This window comes from Mesoplodon mirus (genome assembly GCF_964341445.2).
Source record: "Mesoplodon mirus genome assembly, chromosome: 17".
NCBI classification, from domain to species: domain Eukaryota; kingdom Metazoa; phylum Chordata; class Mammalia; order Artiodactyla; family Ziphiidae; genus Mesoplodon; species Mesoplodon mirus.
In genome coordinates, this window is record NC_138993.1 from 1,497,076 (window position 1) to 1,517,293 (window position 20,218).

Here is a 20,218-nt window from a genome sequence, read left to right on the forward strand (position 1 = left end):
TGACCTTGTCTGGTTTTACTGTTGCAGTAACACTGACCTTATAAAATGAGTCTGGAAGTGTTCCCTCTTCCATTTTTGGGAAGTCTGAGAAGGACAGGTGTTAACTCTTCACCTGTGAAGCCACCTGGTCTGGACTTCTGTTTGTTTGGAGGTTTTTGATTACTTATTCAATCTCCTTACTATTTTTTTTTTTTGCGGTACGCGGGCCTCTCACCGCTGTGGCCTCTCCCGTTGCGGAGCACAGGCTCCAGACACGCAGGCTCAGCGGCCATGGCCCATGGGCCCAGCCGCTCTGCTGCATGTGGGATTTTCCTGGACCTGGGCACGAACCCGTGTCCCCTGCATCGGTAGGTGGACTCCCAACCACTGCACCACCAGGGAAGCCCAATCTCCTTACTATTAATCAGTCTGTTCAGATTTTCTATTTCTTCATGATTTAGTCTTGGTAGGTTGTATGTTTCTAGGAATTTATCCATTTTTTCTAGGTTATCCAATTATTTGGCATATAATTGTTCATAGAAATCTCTTTGATCCTTTGTATTTATCAGTTGTAATGTCTTTTTTTTTAATATTTATTTTTGGCTGTGTTAGATCTTCATTGCTGTGCATGGGCTTTCTCTAGGTTCTCTAGTTGCACCACCAGGGAAGCCCTAAGAGCTGGTTTCTTGTAAAGATAAACAGAATAGACAGGCCTTTCCCTTGTCTCACCAAGAAAAAAAGAGAGGACTCAAAATCAGAAATGAAAGAGGAGGACTTCCCTGGTGGCACAGTGGTTAAGAATCCACCTGCCAATGCAGGGGACATGGATTCGATCCCTGGTCCGTGAAGATCCCACATACCGTGGAGCAACTAAGCCCGTGCGCTGCAACTACTGAGCCTATGCTCTACAGCCCGCGAGCCACAACTACTGAGCCCGCGTGCCACAATGACTGAGCCCGCGTGCCACAACTACTGAAGCCCGCACACCTAGAGCCCATGCTCCACACAAGAGAAGCCACCGCAATGAGAAGCCTGCGCACCACAAGGAGGAGTAGCCCCCGTTCACCACAACTAGAGAAAGCCTGCGTGCAACAACGAAGACCCAACTCAGCCAAAACTAAACAAAACAAAAACCCAAAAAACCAGCTTAGTTTCACTCATCTTTTCTACTATCTTTTTAGTTTCTGTTCCATTTATTTTCACTCTGATCTTTAATTCCTTCCTTTTAGGGCTATTTAAAAAATTTTATTTTTGGCCGCTCTGCACGGCATGTGGGATCTTAGTTTCCCAGTCAGGGATCGAACTCAAGCCCCGTGCAGTGGAAGCACGGAGTCTTAACCACTGGACAACCAGGAAGTCCCTAACTTCAGGCTTTGCTCTTTTTCTAGTTCCTTGAAGTGTAAAGTTAGGTTACCTGAGATCTTTCATCCTTCTTAATACAGGCTTATCTCTATGAACTTCCCTCTTAGAACTGCTTCTGCTGCATCCCACGTGTTTTGTTATGTTGTATTTCCATTTTCATTTGTCTCAAGATATTTTTTGATTCCTTCTTTCATCCATTGGTTGTTAAGTTGCATGTTTAATCTAAACATATTTGTGAATTTTCCAGTTTTTTTTCTTGGAATTGCTTTCTAGTTTCATATCACTGTAATTAGAAAAAATGCTTGCTATGATTTCAATATTCTTAAATTTGCAAGACTTGTTTTGTGACCTAACACGTAACCTATCATGGAGGACGTTCCATATGCACTGGAGAAAAACGTGTATTCTGTTGCTTTTGGATGAAGTGTTCTGTATAAATTTGTTAAGTCCATTTGGACTAAAGTGTCATTTAAGTCCAATGTTTCTTTATTTCATTTCTGTCTAGATGATTCATCCATTGATGAAAGTGGGGTATTAAAGTCCCTTACTATTATTGTCTTGCTGTCTATTTCTCCCTTTACTTCTGTTAATATCTGCTTTATATATTTAGGTGCTCCTTTGTTGGGTGCATAAATGTTCTCCCCCCCCAACCCCGTGCCATGTGGCATGTGGGATCTTGGTTCCCTGACCAGGGATCGAACCCATGCCCCCTGCATTGGAAGCGTGGAGTCTTCACCACTGGAACGCCAGAGAATCCCACATAACTATTCTTATCTCAGATATCCACTAACTTCCTTCAACTCTTGCTCAAAGTTAATCTTCTTACGGGGGTCTGCCATGATCACTCTCTTTAGTGCTATAAGCTGCGCCCGTCACACCCCCCCCTCCCCACACACGTGCGAAATCCTTTTCTCTGCTCTACTTGTTCCTCACAGCATTTACTTTCTGATATACAATATACTTTACTTATTTATTATGTTTATTATTTGTTTCCCCTTTCTCAAAAGTACATTCTACAAAGACAGATCTCTTTGTCTCTTCTGTATATTGATATATCCCAAGTGCCTAGAACATATGTGCCTGGCACATAGTAATTGTTGAAGAATGGAGAAAAAAGTAGACTTAAGTTTATTAGTCTTTCCTTACTCATGATGAATCTCAAAGTTTGTTTTTTTTTAAATGTATTTATTATTATTTTTGGCTGTGTTGGGTCTTTGTTGCTGCGCGCGGGCTTTCTCTAGTTGCGGCGAGCAGGGGCTACTCTTTGTTGTGGTGCGCAGGCTTCTCACTGCAGTGACTTCTCTTATTGCGGAGCACGGGCTCTAGGCGCGTGGGCTTCAGTAGTTGTGGCACACGGGCTTAGTTGCTCTGCAGCATGTGGGATCTTCCCAGACCAGGGCTCGAACCTGTGTCCCCTGCATTGGCAGGCGGATTCTTCACCAATGCGCCACCAGGAAAGCCCTCAAAAAGTTTTAAAATATTTATTTTTTAATTAATAAATCATTACATGCAAACATAAGTTTCTGATAAAGAAATGGGAAATTCTACGATTTGGACTTCATTCATCTGGCACAGATTCATCTTCATTTATTATTTTAGAAAAATTTTTGGCTGTGCTGCACAGCTTGCAGGATCTTAGTTCCCAAAACAGGGACTGAACCCTGGGCCAGAGCAGTGAAAGCAGCGGTCCTACCCGCTGGACCACCAGGGAATTCCCTCATCTTCATTTAAATAGGACCACTGAGTGTGGTGAAGTAGGCTGTAAACTGAACAAAGCTGCCCAAGTAGGGGAACAACAGAGGCTAAAATTCATTAGGCCGATACCACACGGCACGCAGGTGCTCGCTTCTAATATGCACGAAGGGACCGCAAGTGCTAGCATACCTGGTCCAAACACCCAAACTTCAAAAGTCTAATGATGTTTTAACGAAAATCCTTCTAAAATGTATTAGACATTTCCTGGAAGATTAATTCTGTTTGATGACTCAGGTATCTGCATGTTGGAAGAGAAAGATCTAAGTTAAAATTTTGGCTTCCTATACTATTAAGTATGTGACCTTGTTAGTTACCTAACTTTTCCAACCTCAGTTTCCAACTCTGAAAACTGGAATAATAATAGCTCCTTCTGCATTCATTGTATTTTCTACCTTTCTGTATTCCTGATGCTCTGGCATCTGGAGCCTTGCTGACTGGGGAGAGAGTGCCTCTCCCAGGGCCATCCAATTCTTACAGAGATAGCAAGGAACGTACCTCTCATATACAAACTAATCAATCCAGAGCCCATACTCCAAAACACCTCCTTTCTCTGGCTCTCACATTCCAGTGGGCAATACTACCCTGCCCTAATCACACCAGACAACCAGGGACAGCCTGTATCCTCAGAGAACACTGAAATCATTCAAACCAGCTAACCCTAGGAGCATTTACCCTGCGTCACCATGCTTTCCCACGGGCCCTGTGCCTTCTGTTTCCTGAGCAACTCTGGTGCTTCCCTGTGTGGCCCTGCACGGGGTGGCATGAACCCTCCCTTGGAACTGTGAGTAACAAACTATCTTTTCAATGGTTATCATCTCCTGATCTGTCAGCTTCACCATACCTGAAGAATAATAAAACCTACATTTTAAAATACCTTCATAGGGACTTCCCTGGTGGCTCAGTGGTTACGAATCCGCCTGCCAATGCAGGGGACACGGGTTCGAGCCCTGGTCCGGTAAGATCCCACATGCCACGGAGCAACTAAGCCCGTGTGCCACAACTACTGAGCCTGCGCTCTAGAGCCCGCGAGCCACAACTACTGAGCCCACGAGCCACAACTACTGAGCCCACACGCCTACAGCCCATGCTGTGCAACAAAGAGAAGCCACTGCAATGAGAAGCCCGCGCACCGCAACAAAGACCCAACACAGCCAAAAATAAATAAAATAAAATAAAATAAAATACCTTCATAGGGTTTTTAGGAAGAGTAAATACAAAAGTACCTTTAACCACAATAACCCCCACCTTCAAAATCAAGGACTTAAATGGAGGGAGGAAAAAAACCACAATAAAAATGCCAGAAGAAAAGCTGGGTAAATATCTGTATAAATTTACAGTGAACAGAACAAAGCCAGAAATCATAATTTAAAAGTACTGCTTTAAAAATATAAAATTTTGATTTAGTAAAAACAAAAGCAAACAGGGTTACAAGACATCGATCAAAATTGTGGAAAAACATTTGCAACTCACAACAGAAAAAGTATTAATATCTCCGGAGACAGGAAACAGATTAGTGGTTACCTGGGGCTGGGGATTTCACTTTTATTACTGTAAAACTGCAGTAAGTCTCATCACCTGAAATAAAAGTAACTACTTCCCTAAAACTGATAGTATGGTTGGAAACAGTTTGGATTACTAAAAGCAGCTCACTATATCCTGTTTAATATTCATTTATTTACAAACATGTATATATGAAGGTAAATTTTAACCCCATCTGTCTTCTGAGCCATTATAAACTCTTAACTAGTAAAATTAAGTATGTCTACTTATAATAAAGAATGAAGGATTTATGAAATAGCAACTTATAAAGTCCTAAATATATGTTCTAAGATAGAAAAAAGACTTACCGTCCAAAATTTTATAAAGTACTGTAAAACTGTTGCAGCCACGAAAAGGCAATATAATAGAGAGTACAATAAAAATAGCAGGAAGAATTTGTAATTAGAAAATCCCACACAGTTATTCACCCTAGAAGAATAAAGAAAATCACACTGTAAAAATAAGACAAACTCACGGAAACAAAAACTAGAATGGTGTTTGCCAGGGGCTGAGGGGAGGGGAGTGGGGAGTGTTTAATGGGTTCAGAGTTTCAGTTTTGCAAGATGAACAAGTTCTGGACACTGGTTGCAAAACAATGTGAACATACTTAACACTGCTGAACTGTACACTTAAAAATGGCTAAGACAGGGCTTCCCTGGTGGCGCAGTGGTTGAGAGTTTGCCTGCCAATGCAGGGGACACGGGTTTGTGCCGTGGTCCGGGAAGATCCCACATGCCACGGAGCGGCTGGGCCCGTGAGCCATGGCCACTGAGCCTGCGCGTCCGGAGCCTGTGCTCCGCAATGGGAGAGGCCACAGCAGTGAGAGGCCCACGTACCGCAAAAAAAAAAAAAAAAAAAAAAGCTAAGATGGGAAATTTAATGTTTTTTTAACCATAATAATAACAAATAGGACAATGAAAAAACTTAAAATCACTATAACTAGAAAATGGGTCATTTGGGAAGTCGGGAGCAGTATCTTAATTATGGATGTGTGTTTTAAATAAATTCTGTAAGGAATTTGGAATTTCAATGTTAATTCTTAGTAGACAATTATTTGGGTTAATAACATCAGAATATATTTTTAAAGGAAAACATGTAGCAGAAACATAAAACTAGATCAATCTTGATATCTATGAGTAATTAAATTGACCTTCAAAATTTAGGAATGCTGAGGTAAATCACTCCAAATACTCCCCTCCCACCTCTCCACCCCCATGTCATTTCCTCTGTGTTTTATACGTACCAAGGACAGTGGTGATCCATCTTAAGAATACACCTAAGAAACAAACATAAGAAAATCCATGTAGAAAAATTTCCCTGATTCTAATTTCTGATAATTGTTTTTTAACTTAAAATTTTCCTTTTAGCAATACACCTTAGAAAAACCAACCCAGTAGACATTAGGTTAGAGACAATTCCTGTTATTTCCACAAATACTTTCGTAGGTAAGAAGTAATGATTTTTCACACTGAGAATTCAGCTGAGCATAGCCAGCTGGCTTGGACCACATCAAACAACATTTTAATATACAGATATGGTGCATATAGCACTTGGTACATTAGGTAGATCTAGTTTACAAAGTCAGCTAAGGAAAGTAAAATGGAAGTTATTTTAAACGTGCAAGTGATAAAACTTTAGAAGCAAATATTGTTAAAATATTAACACTGATGGGCTTGTAGGTGGTTATTTTTTTCCACAGATTTTATACAATTCTATCCCATGTATAAGAACCACTGTACTTTTATAATCAGAAGAAAAAAACCCCAAATTTGCCTCCCCACCAGTATATGTAATGTATATTTGCATAAAGTTAGACAATGGATCATTTCAAGTAGTACAACAAATAAGTAAACTGATACCCAAAAGGTTAAATAACTTGTCTCACTCAAGTTCAAGGACTCACTGGAATTCCCATACTAGGTGTCTTTCTTTCAACACACTACCTTCTCACAAGAGCAGAAGCGATAAAATCTTTGAAATTTTGGGGGGAACGACTTCAGAGGTGGTAACTAAAAGTAATAATGGGACTTCTCTGGTGGTCCAGTGGTTAAGACTCCACACTCCCAATGCAGGGGACCAGGGTTCGATCCCTAGTCAGGGAACTAGATCCTACATGCCACAACTAAAGATCCTGCGTGCTGCAACTAAGAGCCGGTGCAGCCAAATAAATACATAAATAAATATTTGAAAAGGAAAGTAATATTATTGTGGTTTGTTAGGCTTTAATATCAACATTAATAATAAAAACAACAAAAGTGTCATGATGGTCTTTTTAATCCAGGAATTAAAGTTATCTTTCTCAGGGTGGGGGGTATTACTTACTTGGTCATCAATATTACATTAAGCATATGCACAAGAAGTACACATACTTAAAGAAAATTCTAACAACTGGTACAGGAACTGTTATCAAAGATTACTTCAAAGTATATTCTAGCTTATATACACATTTATGTGAGCTCTGCATACAGAGCAAATAATGGGAGAGGATGCAGTATTTTTGCTAAGTTCCTTCACTTTCTGTTCTCCCATCTCCAGTTCCAGTACTGGGGTTTTTAAACGAAAGCCAAAGAGAAACACTCACGTGTCACATGCTGAGCAGTGATGCGCACGGTCAGGCTTAATCAGCTGACATCTTTCACAATATCTGACGGCTACATTTAAGAATTAAAAGGAAGTTGTTGAAGAAGGTATGTTTAGAGTTGAGTTTAATTTGACTGTAAAATCTGCTTTCATTTCTTATAAACAACTCTAGGAAACTGACAACCAATAATTTTAAAATAATACCAAAGTTCATTGGAGAGCTTATGAAATCCTAATGTCGAGAGGCAGAAGGGAACCTCAGAAATGTAGCTGGCCCAGCAATGTTCAGATCAATAAGGAGATCCAAGGAAATAAGGAGCTGGTATCAAGTCAAACATGCAGTTTAGTGGCAAAACTCAGATACACTAAGACCTACTGTACCATGATGTCTGTAGTAAAATGTCAAAACAAACGTTCTCAATTATCTCCCACCCCATCCCAGATAAACAGCAAAATTGCAAACATACTATTGCGAAAGAACTCTAAACTTCTTCCCACTAAATTCTAATATATAGTTTGTATCTTCATTCATTCAAAACATAACGAGCACCTACTAGGGGCCAGATATTGCTCTCGGCATAAATCCCCGCCTTCACGGAACTCACACTCTAGTGGAAAAGATGGGGAGTAGTAAGCAAGGCAAGGCAACAAAATAAGTAGTAATATTAGGGATAGGTGCTGACAGGAAAATTAAAGCAGGGAAGGGGCGTTGGGGTACTGTAATTTCAGAGTCATTTGAGAAAACTGAAACTTAAAGAAGGGAGCTGGGGACTTCCCTGGTGGCGCAGTGGTTGAGAGTCCACCTGCCGATGCAGGGGACACGGGTTCGTGCCCCGGTCCGGGAGGATCCCACATGCCACGGAGCGGCTGGGCCCGTGAGCCATGGCCGCTGAGCCTGCGCATCCGGAGCCTGTGCTCCGCAACGGGAGAGGCCACAACAGTGAGAGGCCCGCGTACCGCAAAAAAAAAAAAAAAAAAAAAGAAGGGAGCTGGTCAGTCACATAGATCTGTGGGAAAAGAGGAATCTGAGGAGAGGGAACAGGCCTCGGGTGGGAGGGTGCTCAGAGTGCACGAACAGTGAGGGGCCGGCGTGCCTGGGGCAGAGAGGAAAGGAGGAGAACACAAGGCAGGGTCAGAGAAGCCGGATCAGGTCAGGCTTGTCCTCCCCACTCCGCTCAAGTACTCTGAGAGAAAAAAAGCCAACTGGAGGGGACTTCCTGGCGGTCCAGTGGTTAGGACTCCATGCTCCCAACGCAGGGGTGCGGGTTCAATCCCTGGTCGGGGAACGAGGATCCTGCGTGCCACACAGCACAGACAGAAACAAAAAGCCAACTGAATGAAGAGCACCACCAGAATCTGCAGAACAGTCAGAACCTGAGGTTCTGGTTTTTGAAATCTAAGTAAGTGACAAAATAGTTCTTTGAGATTTATGAGGGAAATGTACCAAGACTTCACAAATCAATAATGCTTTAAAACCACTATTTTGGATGAACAGAGAATAATAAAATTACAGTGAGATACTGACCTTTTTCCATATCATGGCCTCCAAAGCAAACAAATGCTTCTTGGCAACAAGACAAATTACTATGGGTCTTTCACTAGAGCTGAAACTTTCACAGATTTAGAGCATTTGACTAATAAATACTCTACGGGATCTACTGCAAGTGCGGTAGACTTCTTTCGGGGGTATCCGCCTGGTCTACAGGCCACTCTCTTTCCAGGAAATGACCTAAGACCCCTCTTCTACCTGGACTGTGTGAACCCACCCACCTCCCCCTTCTGGTTCACGCTCTCTCCTACGAATCAGGGCTGAGGGGCAGTGAGCTGTATCTCGCGGGGTGGAACTGAGTAACGCGATGGCCACGCTTCGCCACGTGGACGGGATAAGAAAGGGAGAATCATTTTAAGGGCGACAGTGTAGGAAGTGAGCAGATGCCAGGGAGCAGCAGGGACAGCTGCAGGAGCCCCTCTGGCCCCCAGTTCTCAGCTCCAGTCCCTTCTTGCAGTCCTTCCCTCAGGGCACAGGAGCCACCCACCACGTTCTCACACCACCCCATACGTTATGGTAGTTTCTTTTGGGGGGAAGGGGGAGTTAAAAAGCTTAAGCTGTTGTCTGTTACTTGTGATCGTTAGGGCTAACAGACATAGTGACAGCACGGAAAACAGGTTCAAGTAAAAATTTAAATTAAACGTACCCTCTAGAAAGCAGATGGACCATGTCACGTGGTACTGTGTTTGGAAAAGAATTTGGCCGTATCTATAAAAGCGTAAGGCATGCACACTCTCTGCCCGGGATCTCTGCCGCTAGAAAATTTATTCTATAGACACGCTCTCACCACAACATGGTTTCAATAACAAAACACTAGGAATAACGAATTATGAAGATAGTTAAGCATTTTATGATACACTACGTAGACTTTAACAAGAATTCTCCATACAAAGGAGACACGGACCCTAAACTGGAAAAGTGCAAACATATTAAGTAGAAAACAGCAAACTGCAGAATAGTTTGATATGCAGCATGTTTCATATCTCTGAGGGGGAGAAGAATATATGTATTTTTCTCTTTACACATCCCAATACAATGCATCCACCTTCAGACTTGAATTAACATATATGAGAGACACAAAGTGTTATTTTGAAGCAGTGTTAGAGTTACACCTGCTAGAAGGCAGCTACCCAGGTAACCAAATCTGTACTGGTTAATACCTATCCACTCTCATTGTTAAAATGTTGATTGATTGTATGTAAGTTTTGCCATATTCTGTTATATATAAAAAATTTCTGCAAGGATATACAAGAAGGGTGGCAACCTCTGGGGAGCACTGCCAGGGTGAGAAGGCAGACACTTCCCATTTGGCGTCCTCAAAAAGTTGTTTTAAATCATGTTCCTGTATTGCTTTTATAATTTAAACCAAACTTCAAGATGAAGGGAATTTATACAAATATCCACTTATTAAATGAATAACCCATACCTCACTGAGGGCCTTCTGTAGTACCTTGGCTCGACTGGACACTAGGGAAGTGAAACCATATAAGGTAGAAAAAGCAGAGCAGGTATAAAGGGCCTGAGAGGTCTCCTAACCCAACCTCTCATTTTTTAGGTTAGAAACACCCCAAAACCTAAAGAGAAAAAAAGTAGTTTGCCCAAGATTATCTCCCTCTCTCTAAATGAGTGGTCAGATCGGGATCAGAAGCCCAGTGTCTTATTTCCTTTTCCTCTACATTTCCTCCACTCAAAATTCTGCCATTGCTCTGAGATGAGATGAAACTAAACAGACTTTTCAAGAAGCCTTTTTAAGGGTCTTGATGACTGAGTAGATAGAAGAACTGAAGTAAAAGCAGCAAAGAAAACTGCGGTTTCCGGGAGGCGATGCTGCCAATGTCAGACACAAGCCTGATGGTGGTGGGTGGAGGGAGTGGGTGGGTATGGGAGGGGGGTTAGGTTGTTTTTCTTTCTTTTGTTCATTCATTCAACAAATATTCAGTCTCTACCCTGTGACAAACACTGCTTCATGCTGAGAATATAAAGTTGAACAAGACAGACTTCCCTCCTGCCCCCATGGTGTTAGGTTTTGCTTGACGTGAATTGGGATAACAGGTCACTCAGGTACAGCTAACCTTCGGAAGGTGGAGATATGAGAATGGAGCTCTAGCGGGCGCACATGCCAAGGGGAGTGCCAAAGCCCCGACAAGCGTCTCCAAGGGCCCTGGGGGAGGGCAAGGCAGGCTCGTCCCTCTGAAGGCACAGCTGCAGTCCAGCCCTCTGCCTGACAACAAGAAAGGGTTTGGGCAGCAAGCGCGTGCTCATGTGACAACATCCCTCAATCTGCTAGTTCACAGTAAGAAAAGATAACTCAGTCTGAAAACTATTAAAGCAAACAAATTGTTTGAGACACAGTGAACCAACGATCACAATATCGTGGTGTCAGAATTCCATGGTTAAAAACAGCTGAAAGAACATTACAAAAAGAACTGGGACGAGGCACCCTTGTGAAGCGGGGTTAAAAAAATGTAGGAGGAAGAATGAACATTCAAAGATGCAAAAACAACTAGAATGGAAAAGCACAAAGAAGAAAGTTCTTCAAGCAGTTAGAATGAAACGCCACCGAACCTGGTTAGGAAGAATGAAAGCCAGCTGCCTGGAATCTGCTGGGAAGGAAAAGAGGCCCAGGGCACAGACGACTTAGGAGGGGACCCACAGTCAAAGGGCAGAGAAAATAGAACGGTAGGTGGAACGCGTCAGAACCAAATTTTTGTTGTTGTTTTTAAGAGGAGATACACTTTGAAGTATACCTGAAAGCAGAGGGAAGAAATGGGTTGGGAATTACTAAGTGAAGAAGCAAGATTTTTAGGAGCAAACTGTGGGAGAAGGGAAGAAGGTGAGCAATCTTCACGCGAGTTTCATAAAGGACAAGAGACCCCAAGAAGGCAGCGAGGTCCTGAGGGGCAGCCAAGTGTGTGCAGCTGCGGGGTGGCCCCGAGCCCGGAAGCAGCTGGGACTCTGCCGCCGTGTTTCATACTCGTTCTCTCCTACTTACTAGCTTGTGACCTTGGGTCAGTAACTCACTTTCTGAAACCCTCAATTTCCTCTTCTGTAAATGCAAATAATATCAAGCGCAAAGGACTATTGTGCAGATCAAAAAAAATCTGGAACGTATCAAATTCCCAGTAAAGCAGTTATTATCGTTATAATAATGTTATTATTTTTGATAAAACATAAAGTGAGCCTCTAGGGTGGGAAAAATTAGTGAAGGGGAGAGAACTGGGGAGATCTTTCAAGTGAATAAGCAGCCATTATGGAGAACACCCAGGAACACCCAGGAACAGGTTCATCCCACAAACGCCTCCTGGGGGCCTGGGGGGTGACACACTGGCTGTGTCAGGGCCGTGGATGGAGATCCCAGTGCCAGAGCCTCAGGACGGAGTCAAGGAGGGAGGGGCACAGACAACCAGCAGACAGTGACCTGCGATCTACAAGGTAACAGTGTGAGAAGTTCAGAGAAGATTTTTAAAATCTCTTCTTGTTTAAGTGAATAGAAATGGTTGAAGAGAGATGGACAGTGGATTAAAACTTTAAAGTAGATTTAGGGAGGCGAAAATAATCATTCTAGGAAGAGAAAAAGACATAAAAATAAAAGGTGGCGAAGGACAGAGCTTTAGCAGAATTGACTCAGGGAAATGGAGCAGGAGAAAGAGAAACACTGGTTGTATCCAGGCTGTGGAGGGCGGAGGTTTAGAAAGACTCATTTTGCTTCCTTAATAGATGAGATGTCTACATGGTTCAGAAAAGCACGAAAAGGAGCCCAGTGCAGCCCCCACGCCCCTCCGCGAGGGCAGCTCCGTCACTTCCACTAACCTCTGGTCTAAGAAAGATCCACTTTCTATAACATGGGGTTCTGTAACTTCATTTTTTAAAGAATGCATGATATTATTTCTATAATAAGAAAAAAAGAAGAAAAACCCCCAATGTTCTTTGGGATTCTAAGCAGTAGAAATGCAGTATAAAATGGTGCTCAAGGGCAGGGACTCTGTCTGCAGTCAGAAGATAAGGTGTAAATCCCAGACCTTGCCACTTGGGGACTTCAGGGCCCTCCCTGTGTCTCACTTCTTTGTCTCTAATGTGGGGATAAATGCTGCACTGTCTCAGTGGGGTGTAAATAATCCCCGTAAAGTGCTCAGCAAAATTCTGGTGCACTATTCAACAGATGAAGGGTATTTTTCAGAGTAGTGGAAAGCCATTAAAATTAATGAAAGGTAATAAAGCTTTAAGGGTAAAGACTTTACATTAGCAGCTTTTAACTCTTTGGGGCATAGGTACTGCTCTGAAAATCAAAAGAACAGGCTATTTCAAAAAGTACCCAAAATTTTGCGTTTAATCTCACGGTTTCATTAATTCTCTGAAATCTTGGGACTTTGGGTTAAAAACACCTAGGGAATTTCCTGGCGGTCCAGTGGTTAGGACTCCGCGCTTCCACTGCAGGGCACATGGGTTCGATCGCCCGTCAGGGAATTAAGATCCCGCATGCCCCGCAACGTGGCCAAAAAAAAAAAAAAATCTAATCTACATAACTGCAGCTACTAACAACTGTTGTAAACTAGACATTTTATATTGAATATAAAAAGGGATTATTTTAAATTAGCTCTCGGACTTCCCTGGTGGCGCAGCGGTTAAGAATCTGCCTGCCATTGTAGGGGACACGGTTCAAGGCCTGGTCCGGGAAGGTCCCACATGCCATGGAGCAATTAAGCCCGTGCACCACAACTACTGAGCCTGCACTCTAGAGCCCGCGAGCCACAGCTACTGAGCCCACTCGCCGCAACTACTAAAGCCCACGTGCTGCAACTACTGAAGCCCGCATGCCTAGAGCCCGTGCTCTGCAACAAGAGAAGCCACCGCAATGAGAAGCCCGCGCACTGCAACGAAGAGGAGCCCCCGCTCGCCGCAACTAGAGAAAGCCCTTGGGCAGCAACGAAGACCCAACGCAGCCAAAAATAAATAAACATTAAAAATAAATAAATAAGCTCTCATTTACTGAAAATTTATTATTGTACACTGAGATCTATACTAAGTGCTTGTCTCATTTATGTATACTTCCAGAGATTTAGAGACTGTTATTCTCATTTTAAAATGAGGAAACCAGGGCCTCCCTGGTGGCGCAGTGGTTGAGAGTCCGCCTGCCGATGCAGGGGATACGGGTTCGTGCCCCGGTCTGGGAGGATCCCATATGCCGCGGAGCGGCTGGGCCCGTGAGCCATGGCCGCTGGGCCTGCGCGTCCGGAGCCTGTGCTCTGCAACGGGAGAGGCCACAACAGTGAGAGGCCCGCATACCGCAAAAAGAAAAAAAAAATAAAAAATAAAATGAGGAAACCAGGGCTTAGGAAGTTTAAGGGACTCTCATTGCACTAGCAATGGAAAAGCTGGGGTTTGATCTGAAATCCATGTTTTCATTCTATACGGTAATATAGTGGTTATGCAAAGGGATAGTATAGGCATACCTCGTTTTATTGGGCTTCACAGATACTGCGTTTTTTTGTTTTTACAAACTGAAGCCCTGTGGCAACCCTGCATTGAGCAAATCTATTGGTGCCATTTTCCCAGCAGCATTTGCTCACTTTGTGTCTCAGTGTCACATTTTGGTAATTCTCAAAATATTTCAAGCTCCATTATTATTTTGTTATAGTGATCTGTGATCAGTGATCTTTGATATTACTGCTATGATTTGTTGAAGGCTCAGATGATGGTTAGCATTTTTTAGCAATAAGGTATTTTTAAATTAAGGTATGTATGTGTTTTTCTGACATAATGCTACTGCACACTCAGTAGGCTACGGTACAGTATAAACATAGCGGTTACACACACTGGGAAACAAAAAGTTCACGTGACTTGCTTTATTGTGATATTCACCTTATTGCACTGGTCTGGAACCGAACCTACAGTATCTCCAAGGTGTGCCTATATGAAATGCATGAAAAATTTAAATGTCGGTCAAATAACCCCTCCTAAAATTTTGCACAAATTTAAAATTTTCTTAAGTCAGAATGTGTACCTAATTATACAAAGGTAAAGCTCCTTTTATTTCCCCTCAGAGTTGAGAAGCATAGGGGTTCTACAGGCAGAGCACCTTTTCACATACTACCTGTATGACTACCTGTATGACCTACCTGTATGACTACCTGTATGACCTTCAACAAGTTACTTAACCTGTCTCCGTTCCCTCGTCTGTAAACTGGAGAGAGCAGTGTCTCCCTCACAGGCTGGTGTGAAGTTTAAATGAGCCTGTATGTGTAAAGAACTTAGGTCAGAGTAACTGTTAGCTATCACCATTATCTGGTATTTGCATGAATTAGTGAGGTGTATAATACATAATTTAAAACAATTTCCTGTACTTAAATGACCAGTCTGGCCGCTCACAGGTCCATCCCTATCAGTAAGGCTCTGCCCCTGAGAAAAGGAAGCTGCTGCAGTCACAAACGTCAAGGGGGCCAGTGGAACAGACACAGCTTCGGAACCAGACAAACCTGACTTCAAATTCTGGCTCTCTGAATACTAGCTTTATAACCTTGAACAAGCTTCTTCCCCTTGATGTCTTCTATTTCTCCCCATTCTAAGTTAGCACAGTCTTGATTTTTTAAAAAGTTACTCAGTGATGACACAAAATGTTCAAATTCAAACCAGGATTTCCAAATGATGGTTTACTAAAAATTATAAATGTAATTTTTAGCCATGAAGATTGAGTTGGGACAAAAAAAGAAATGCAGAAGTGGTTAAGAATCCACCTGCCAATGCAGGGGACATGGGTTCAAGCCCTGGTCCGGGAAGATCCCACATGCCACGGAGCAGCTAAGCCCGTGGGCCACAGCTACGAGCCCACGTGCCACAACTACTGAGCCCATGTGCCTAGAGCCCATGCTCAACAACAAGAGAAGCCACCGCAATGAGAAGCCTGTGCACCGCAATGAAGAGTAGCCCCCGCTCGTTGCAACTAGAGAAAGCCCACGTGCAGCAACGAAGACCTAACGCAGCCATAAATAAATAAATTCATTTAAAAAATCTATATCAACATATGTACATAACTATTATCTGAAATACCATGTAAGGTACACAACACATGAAAATCCTGTTCCCACAGATGTTATTTGTGGCAACCGCAATATCCACTTAATAGTCAAATCATGCAAATATATCTTGGCAAAAATTACCATATCTTAAAAATTCTTTGAGAAGAAAAGCTTAAGATTTGTTTTTCTTACTCTTTGAAGCTGATGTGGTATAGATAGGTAAGTCCCTTGCTGCTCTTCTCAAAATTTCTTGCTGTCTTTCTTGGCTGAATTCCTTTTCGTAACGTTCCTTTTCAGAATTGGACAAGCAGAACTATAAAAGGAGAAATAACTATTAATTCTTTTTAATCCCATGATTATTAACTATCAGGCTCAGAAAAATAAAGTTTTATCCAGAACAGAAAAAACAAAAATATTTCCTTCTATAAAGGCAAAACTTGTCTTCGAATTTGTTTAGGAAGCTAAATCAAGCACATTTTAACAAAACCACATATCTTTGACAGACTGAGAAATATTTGCCCTCCATACTAATGATGGCAAAGAACGTGAACTAAATATTTTTTGCATTTTTGTTTTTTACAGAGAAGTTTAACTTTGCCCATCAAAAAGGGCTTAATATATATTTTGTTAGTAAAAATTCTGGTGTTTGAAAGTTAGTGTCAAGAGATTTGGAAGGATGTCCAAAGAGTCACTTGCTTTGCGTAACAGGCTAAATCACAGGCATGGGGCCCTACTATTTTCTGGCCAAATTTCTCAATGAGGACAACAAGTCCTTCTTTTACTACTTTGTTTTTGCTTTTAAAAAGCTAATCAATCAGGGTGCTTTCTCCAGAAGTATTAAGGATTGCCAAGGTAAGCACAATCTCCTTTTCTCAAGGAGAGATTCCTTTATAGATTTGTTTCCAGTTTCCACTTCTGAAGTTTTAATTCCCGCGTGTGGGCAGCCTCCAGCCTATTTCTTTAAATAGCATTTTCCTACAAAGGACTTGTTCAGTTGCTCTTCTTTTCATGTCATCCCAGCATCTCAAGGACCTCAGTTTTATGCCTCTATTTTATGTAACCAGGAGTTTTTTTTCAGTTTCTATTGGTCTTTATTTCAGATTTTTTTTAAAAACAAAAAAATGGCCTAGACATGCTCTTGATCATAGTTCATACTTTAATAATACTGTTCCTCAATTTTTATTTACTTACAGGGTTTTGCTTGAAAAGGTCTAAGGAGTCATGACTAAAACTTTATCTTTTAAAATTTGAGTATTTTGGTCTACCTGCGAACTCCAGTACCAAGCCTTCCACACTCTCAATGCCTCGTCAGTAACGGCACTGCCTTCTTGAGGCAGCCTCTTCTGTTACAAACGGGGCGATAGTGCGGCACAGGCAGGATTAAGAGCTCTGGGGTGAGGAAACTGTGATCCCAAGCAGCTCAGGGAATTTTCTAAGGCTGCAGAATTATCGGCAGAGCTGATATAAAAACACAAGTCTCTTGAGTTCTACGGTACTATGTCTCCCTCTGTGTTGCTCATGTGAAGTACGTGCTCTTTCTTTTCACAGACTTGTTACTCTAACCTGACCCAAACACGATGGCTTAAGAAGCAGGAAGAGTCCGTCTAGATGACCTAGCCTAGCTCCCACAACTAAATCTTGATGGCACACAAGAAATCCCCAATTTACTTACAAAGGACAAGAAGTAACATGGACATACGAACAGGACAGAAAAAAATCAGAAAAAATTACACACAAGCTTGAAGTTGAGACTCTGGAGGTCACTGATCTAAACTCCCAGGCAGGCTGGAATCTTCAGACATTTCTGAGATCCACCCCCTCGAATACTGTCAGGTACAAAAATACGTTCCTACTTTGTAAGACGCCCCATTCTCTTTTAAGAGACCTGTAACTTGCTAGAAAGTTCTTCCCTGACATGATGCATCTCTGAAACATTCAAAACAGAGAATAAAAATCATATGGTATAACGTTAAATATATATTTGGAAAAAAGATGCTCTAATCAAATTTTACAGCTTCCTTGTCAAATCTGAACAGAATTTTCCTGGGCTGAACTGTTTCTAGCCAGGCCTCAAAATCATTACTTTTCCATAAGAACTATGGTTATAAATTACGAAAAGCTTAAACCAAATGAAAATCTCAAGAGACACCAGGATTTTAGGTGAGGAGTGGAACAAAACTTAAAATGAACTAGATTTTTGAAATTATTCCTGTCTATTTTTCATTAAATACTACTGAACAGAATTCAAACCATGAAATGCCATTATCTTAAATTTAGTGTTCAAATGGTTCAATTTAAGTATCTGTTACACACCAATTAAGAGCTTGGCACTGTCCCAGGTACCAGGGATCCAAAGATGAATAAAAATACAGCCTTTGCCTCAAAAACACATTCCTATAGTTCAGTACAAATGTTAACCATGTAAACATAGAATTACAAATCAGCAATTCTTTGCAAGGTGTGACCAAAGCTCCCTCGGGAGGGGTGAGGGCTGTCAATGAAAGTTTCTTGGAAGAGGAGGTACCTAAACGGGGTTTAGAAGGATAAACAGGAATCGTCCAGGAAGACAAAGCAGGAAAGAAAATGTTGGCAAAAGAAGCGGCATATGGAAAACACAAAGAGGTGAAAATACTATATTCAGGGCAACACACTACTTGAAAACAGAGTTCCAGGAAGAAGCAATGGACATGAAGTAAGACCTCAGCTCGTGAAGGGTCTGTGTTCCAGGCAAATGACCAGCCCACTGGCAACCTCTGCAGGAACGCCAGAGAAGCGACGGAACCATATTTTCTTTTTAGGAAGATGACACTTAGTGATGGAAGATGCCTACCAGCTTTTCTTATGCTGCGTCCTCCTTACCATTCGTTCATTCAAGTATTTATCAATCTATTATACACTAGGTCTGATTCTAGGCAATGAAGACACAGCCGTAAATAACAAAGAGTCTTCCTTCAAAAAGCTTATCCTTTAGTGGAAGAGACAGCTTATGAAGGTCTCAGCTTCAATACCACTTCTTCAGAGATTTCTCTGATCACACTATCGAAAACAGCTTTTTTCCTCAGAGCTTTTACCGTCATGCTGCCACATCATCGCGTTCTTTTTCTAAATGTACCATGATTTATAACGTTTTATGTTTGTCTTGTTCTTTTTATTCCCAGAGTCCACCACAGTCGGACAAAGAGCAGATGCTCAGTAAATACTTGCTGCCTGAAAGAATGAAAAAAGAATGCCTACCTTTATAACTTAACTTCCCTAAAAATGCATAGTTTTTGCTTTTTAGACCCAACCAATCCCCCTAGATCCAAGCCCGAAGTGTTGCTCAAGCCTCTACATTTTTAGAGTCCTTTTAATGCGGCCATGAACACCTATCTCACAAGTATGCAATTTCTTATCAAGAGCTACTCAGGCAGCCCAGAGTAAGCTTATTCAGAAAGATAATCTTACATTCCTGTTCCTGGCTGTCACTGTGGCCTAGCTTAGCTGGCCCTCCATGATTGAATAATCAATCCATTCAATACTTACTGATGCCCACTATGTGCCAGATGGTGGGAGAGGGATATAGTGGAGAACATGACAGAAATGATCCCTGCCCTTAAACAACCAACAATTTAATAAGGTGATACATACAGGTAAGCAGGCAATTACAGTACTAGATGACAAGGTCCATGACAGGGAAGGTGGATCGTGCCACAGAAGGGCCACTGGACACAGGCTGTCAGTTACACTTACAATTACACTTACAGGAATAGGGGAGCATGAAGGATGGAGTGGACGTAAAGGCTTAATTAAGCACTGGGCTAAATGCTAAATGGGTGCAACCTTGCAAATACAACAACCAAAAAAGAAAAAAATAAGTTAGATGGCACTAATGTGCTAGGCGTTCTTTTAAGCATTTTCCCTATAGCATTAATTACATATTATTATAAATACCATCAATCACATGTACGTATGATTAATTTATTTAACCCACACAACAATCCAATAAGGTGCGTACGACTACCATCCTCACTTTACAGAGGACGTTCCCGAGGTACAGACAGCTAAGGAGTGTGTCCAACGTTGCGCGGCTAGAAACGCAGAGGGATGAGGCAGACGAGGGGGTCTGGAGCTGGGGGCTGAGTTCTGAACCTCTGTACTATCCTGTTTCTCAAAAGTATTACCAATTGTTTTTATTATATTTTTTATTTCCTGTAATAAAAACTATTTACTTTCACACATGCTATGTTTCCAACAGCCATCACTACTAGTAACTGATTAGATAAAATTAGGTCCTTTTCAACTTAAGAGATTAAGATATGGATGGCAATTTGTAATATAACTTTAAGGGCTGACTAATTATTAGCAAATGTTTGAAGAATATATTTGAAGAAACAGTAAGCTTGATGAGTGGTTTACATTATCCCTTAAAAGAAAAGCCCCCAGTAGAAACAATGGGCAGTGA

General features: G+C 41.8%; 1 protein-coding gene across 4 annotated transcripts in view; it reads right to left on the reverse strand.

Moving 5' to 3' along the window:
• The window catches only part of ZDHHC20 (zDHHC palmitoyltransferase 20), a 73,974-nt gene that overhangs the window by 20,435 nt on the left and 33,321 nt on the right, over positions 1-20,218 (reverse strand). For all 4 annotated transcript variants that reach the window (XM_082602593.1, XM_082602592.1, XM_082602595.1 and 1 more), the window contains exons 4-7: positions 15,970-16,090; positions 7,217-7,286; positions 5,879-5,911; positions 4,944-5,064 (exon numbers count right to left, since the gene is read on the reverse strand). In XM_082602593.1, coding sequence (XP_082458719.1) covers positions 4,944-5,064; positions 5,879-5,911; positions 7,217-7,286; positions 15,970-16,090 — 345 coding nt within the window. The remainder of the gene's footprint in view (positions 1-4,943; positions 5,065-5,878; positions 5,912-7,216; positions 7,287-15,969; positions 16,091-20,218) is intronic.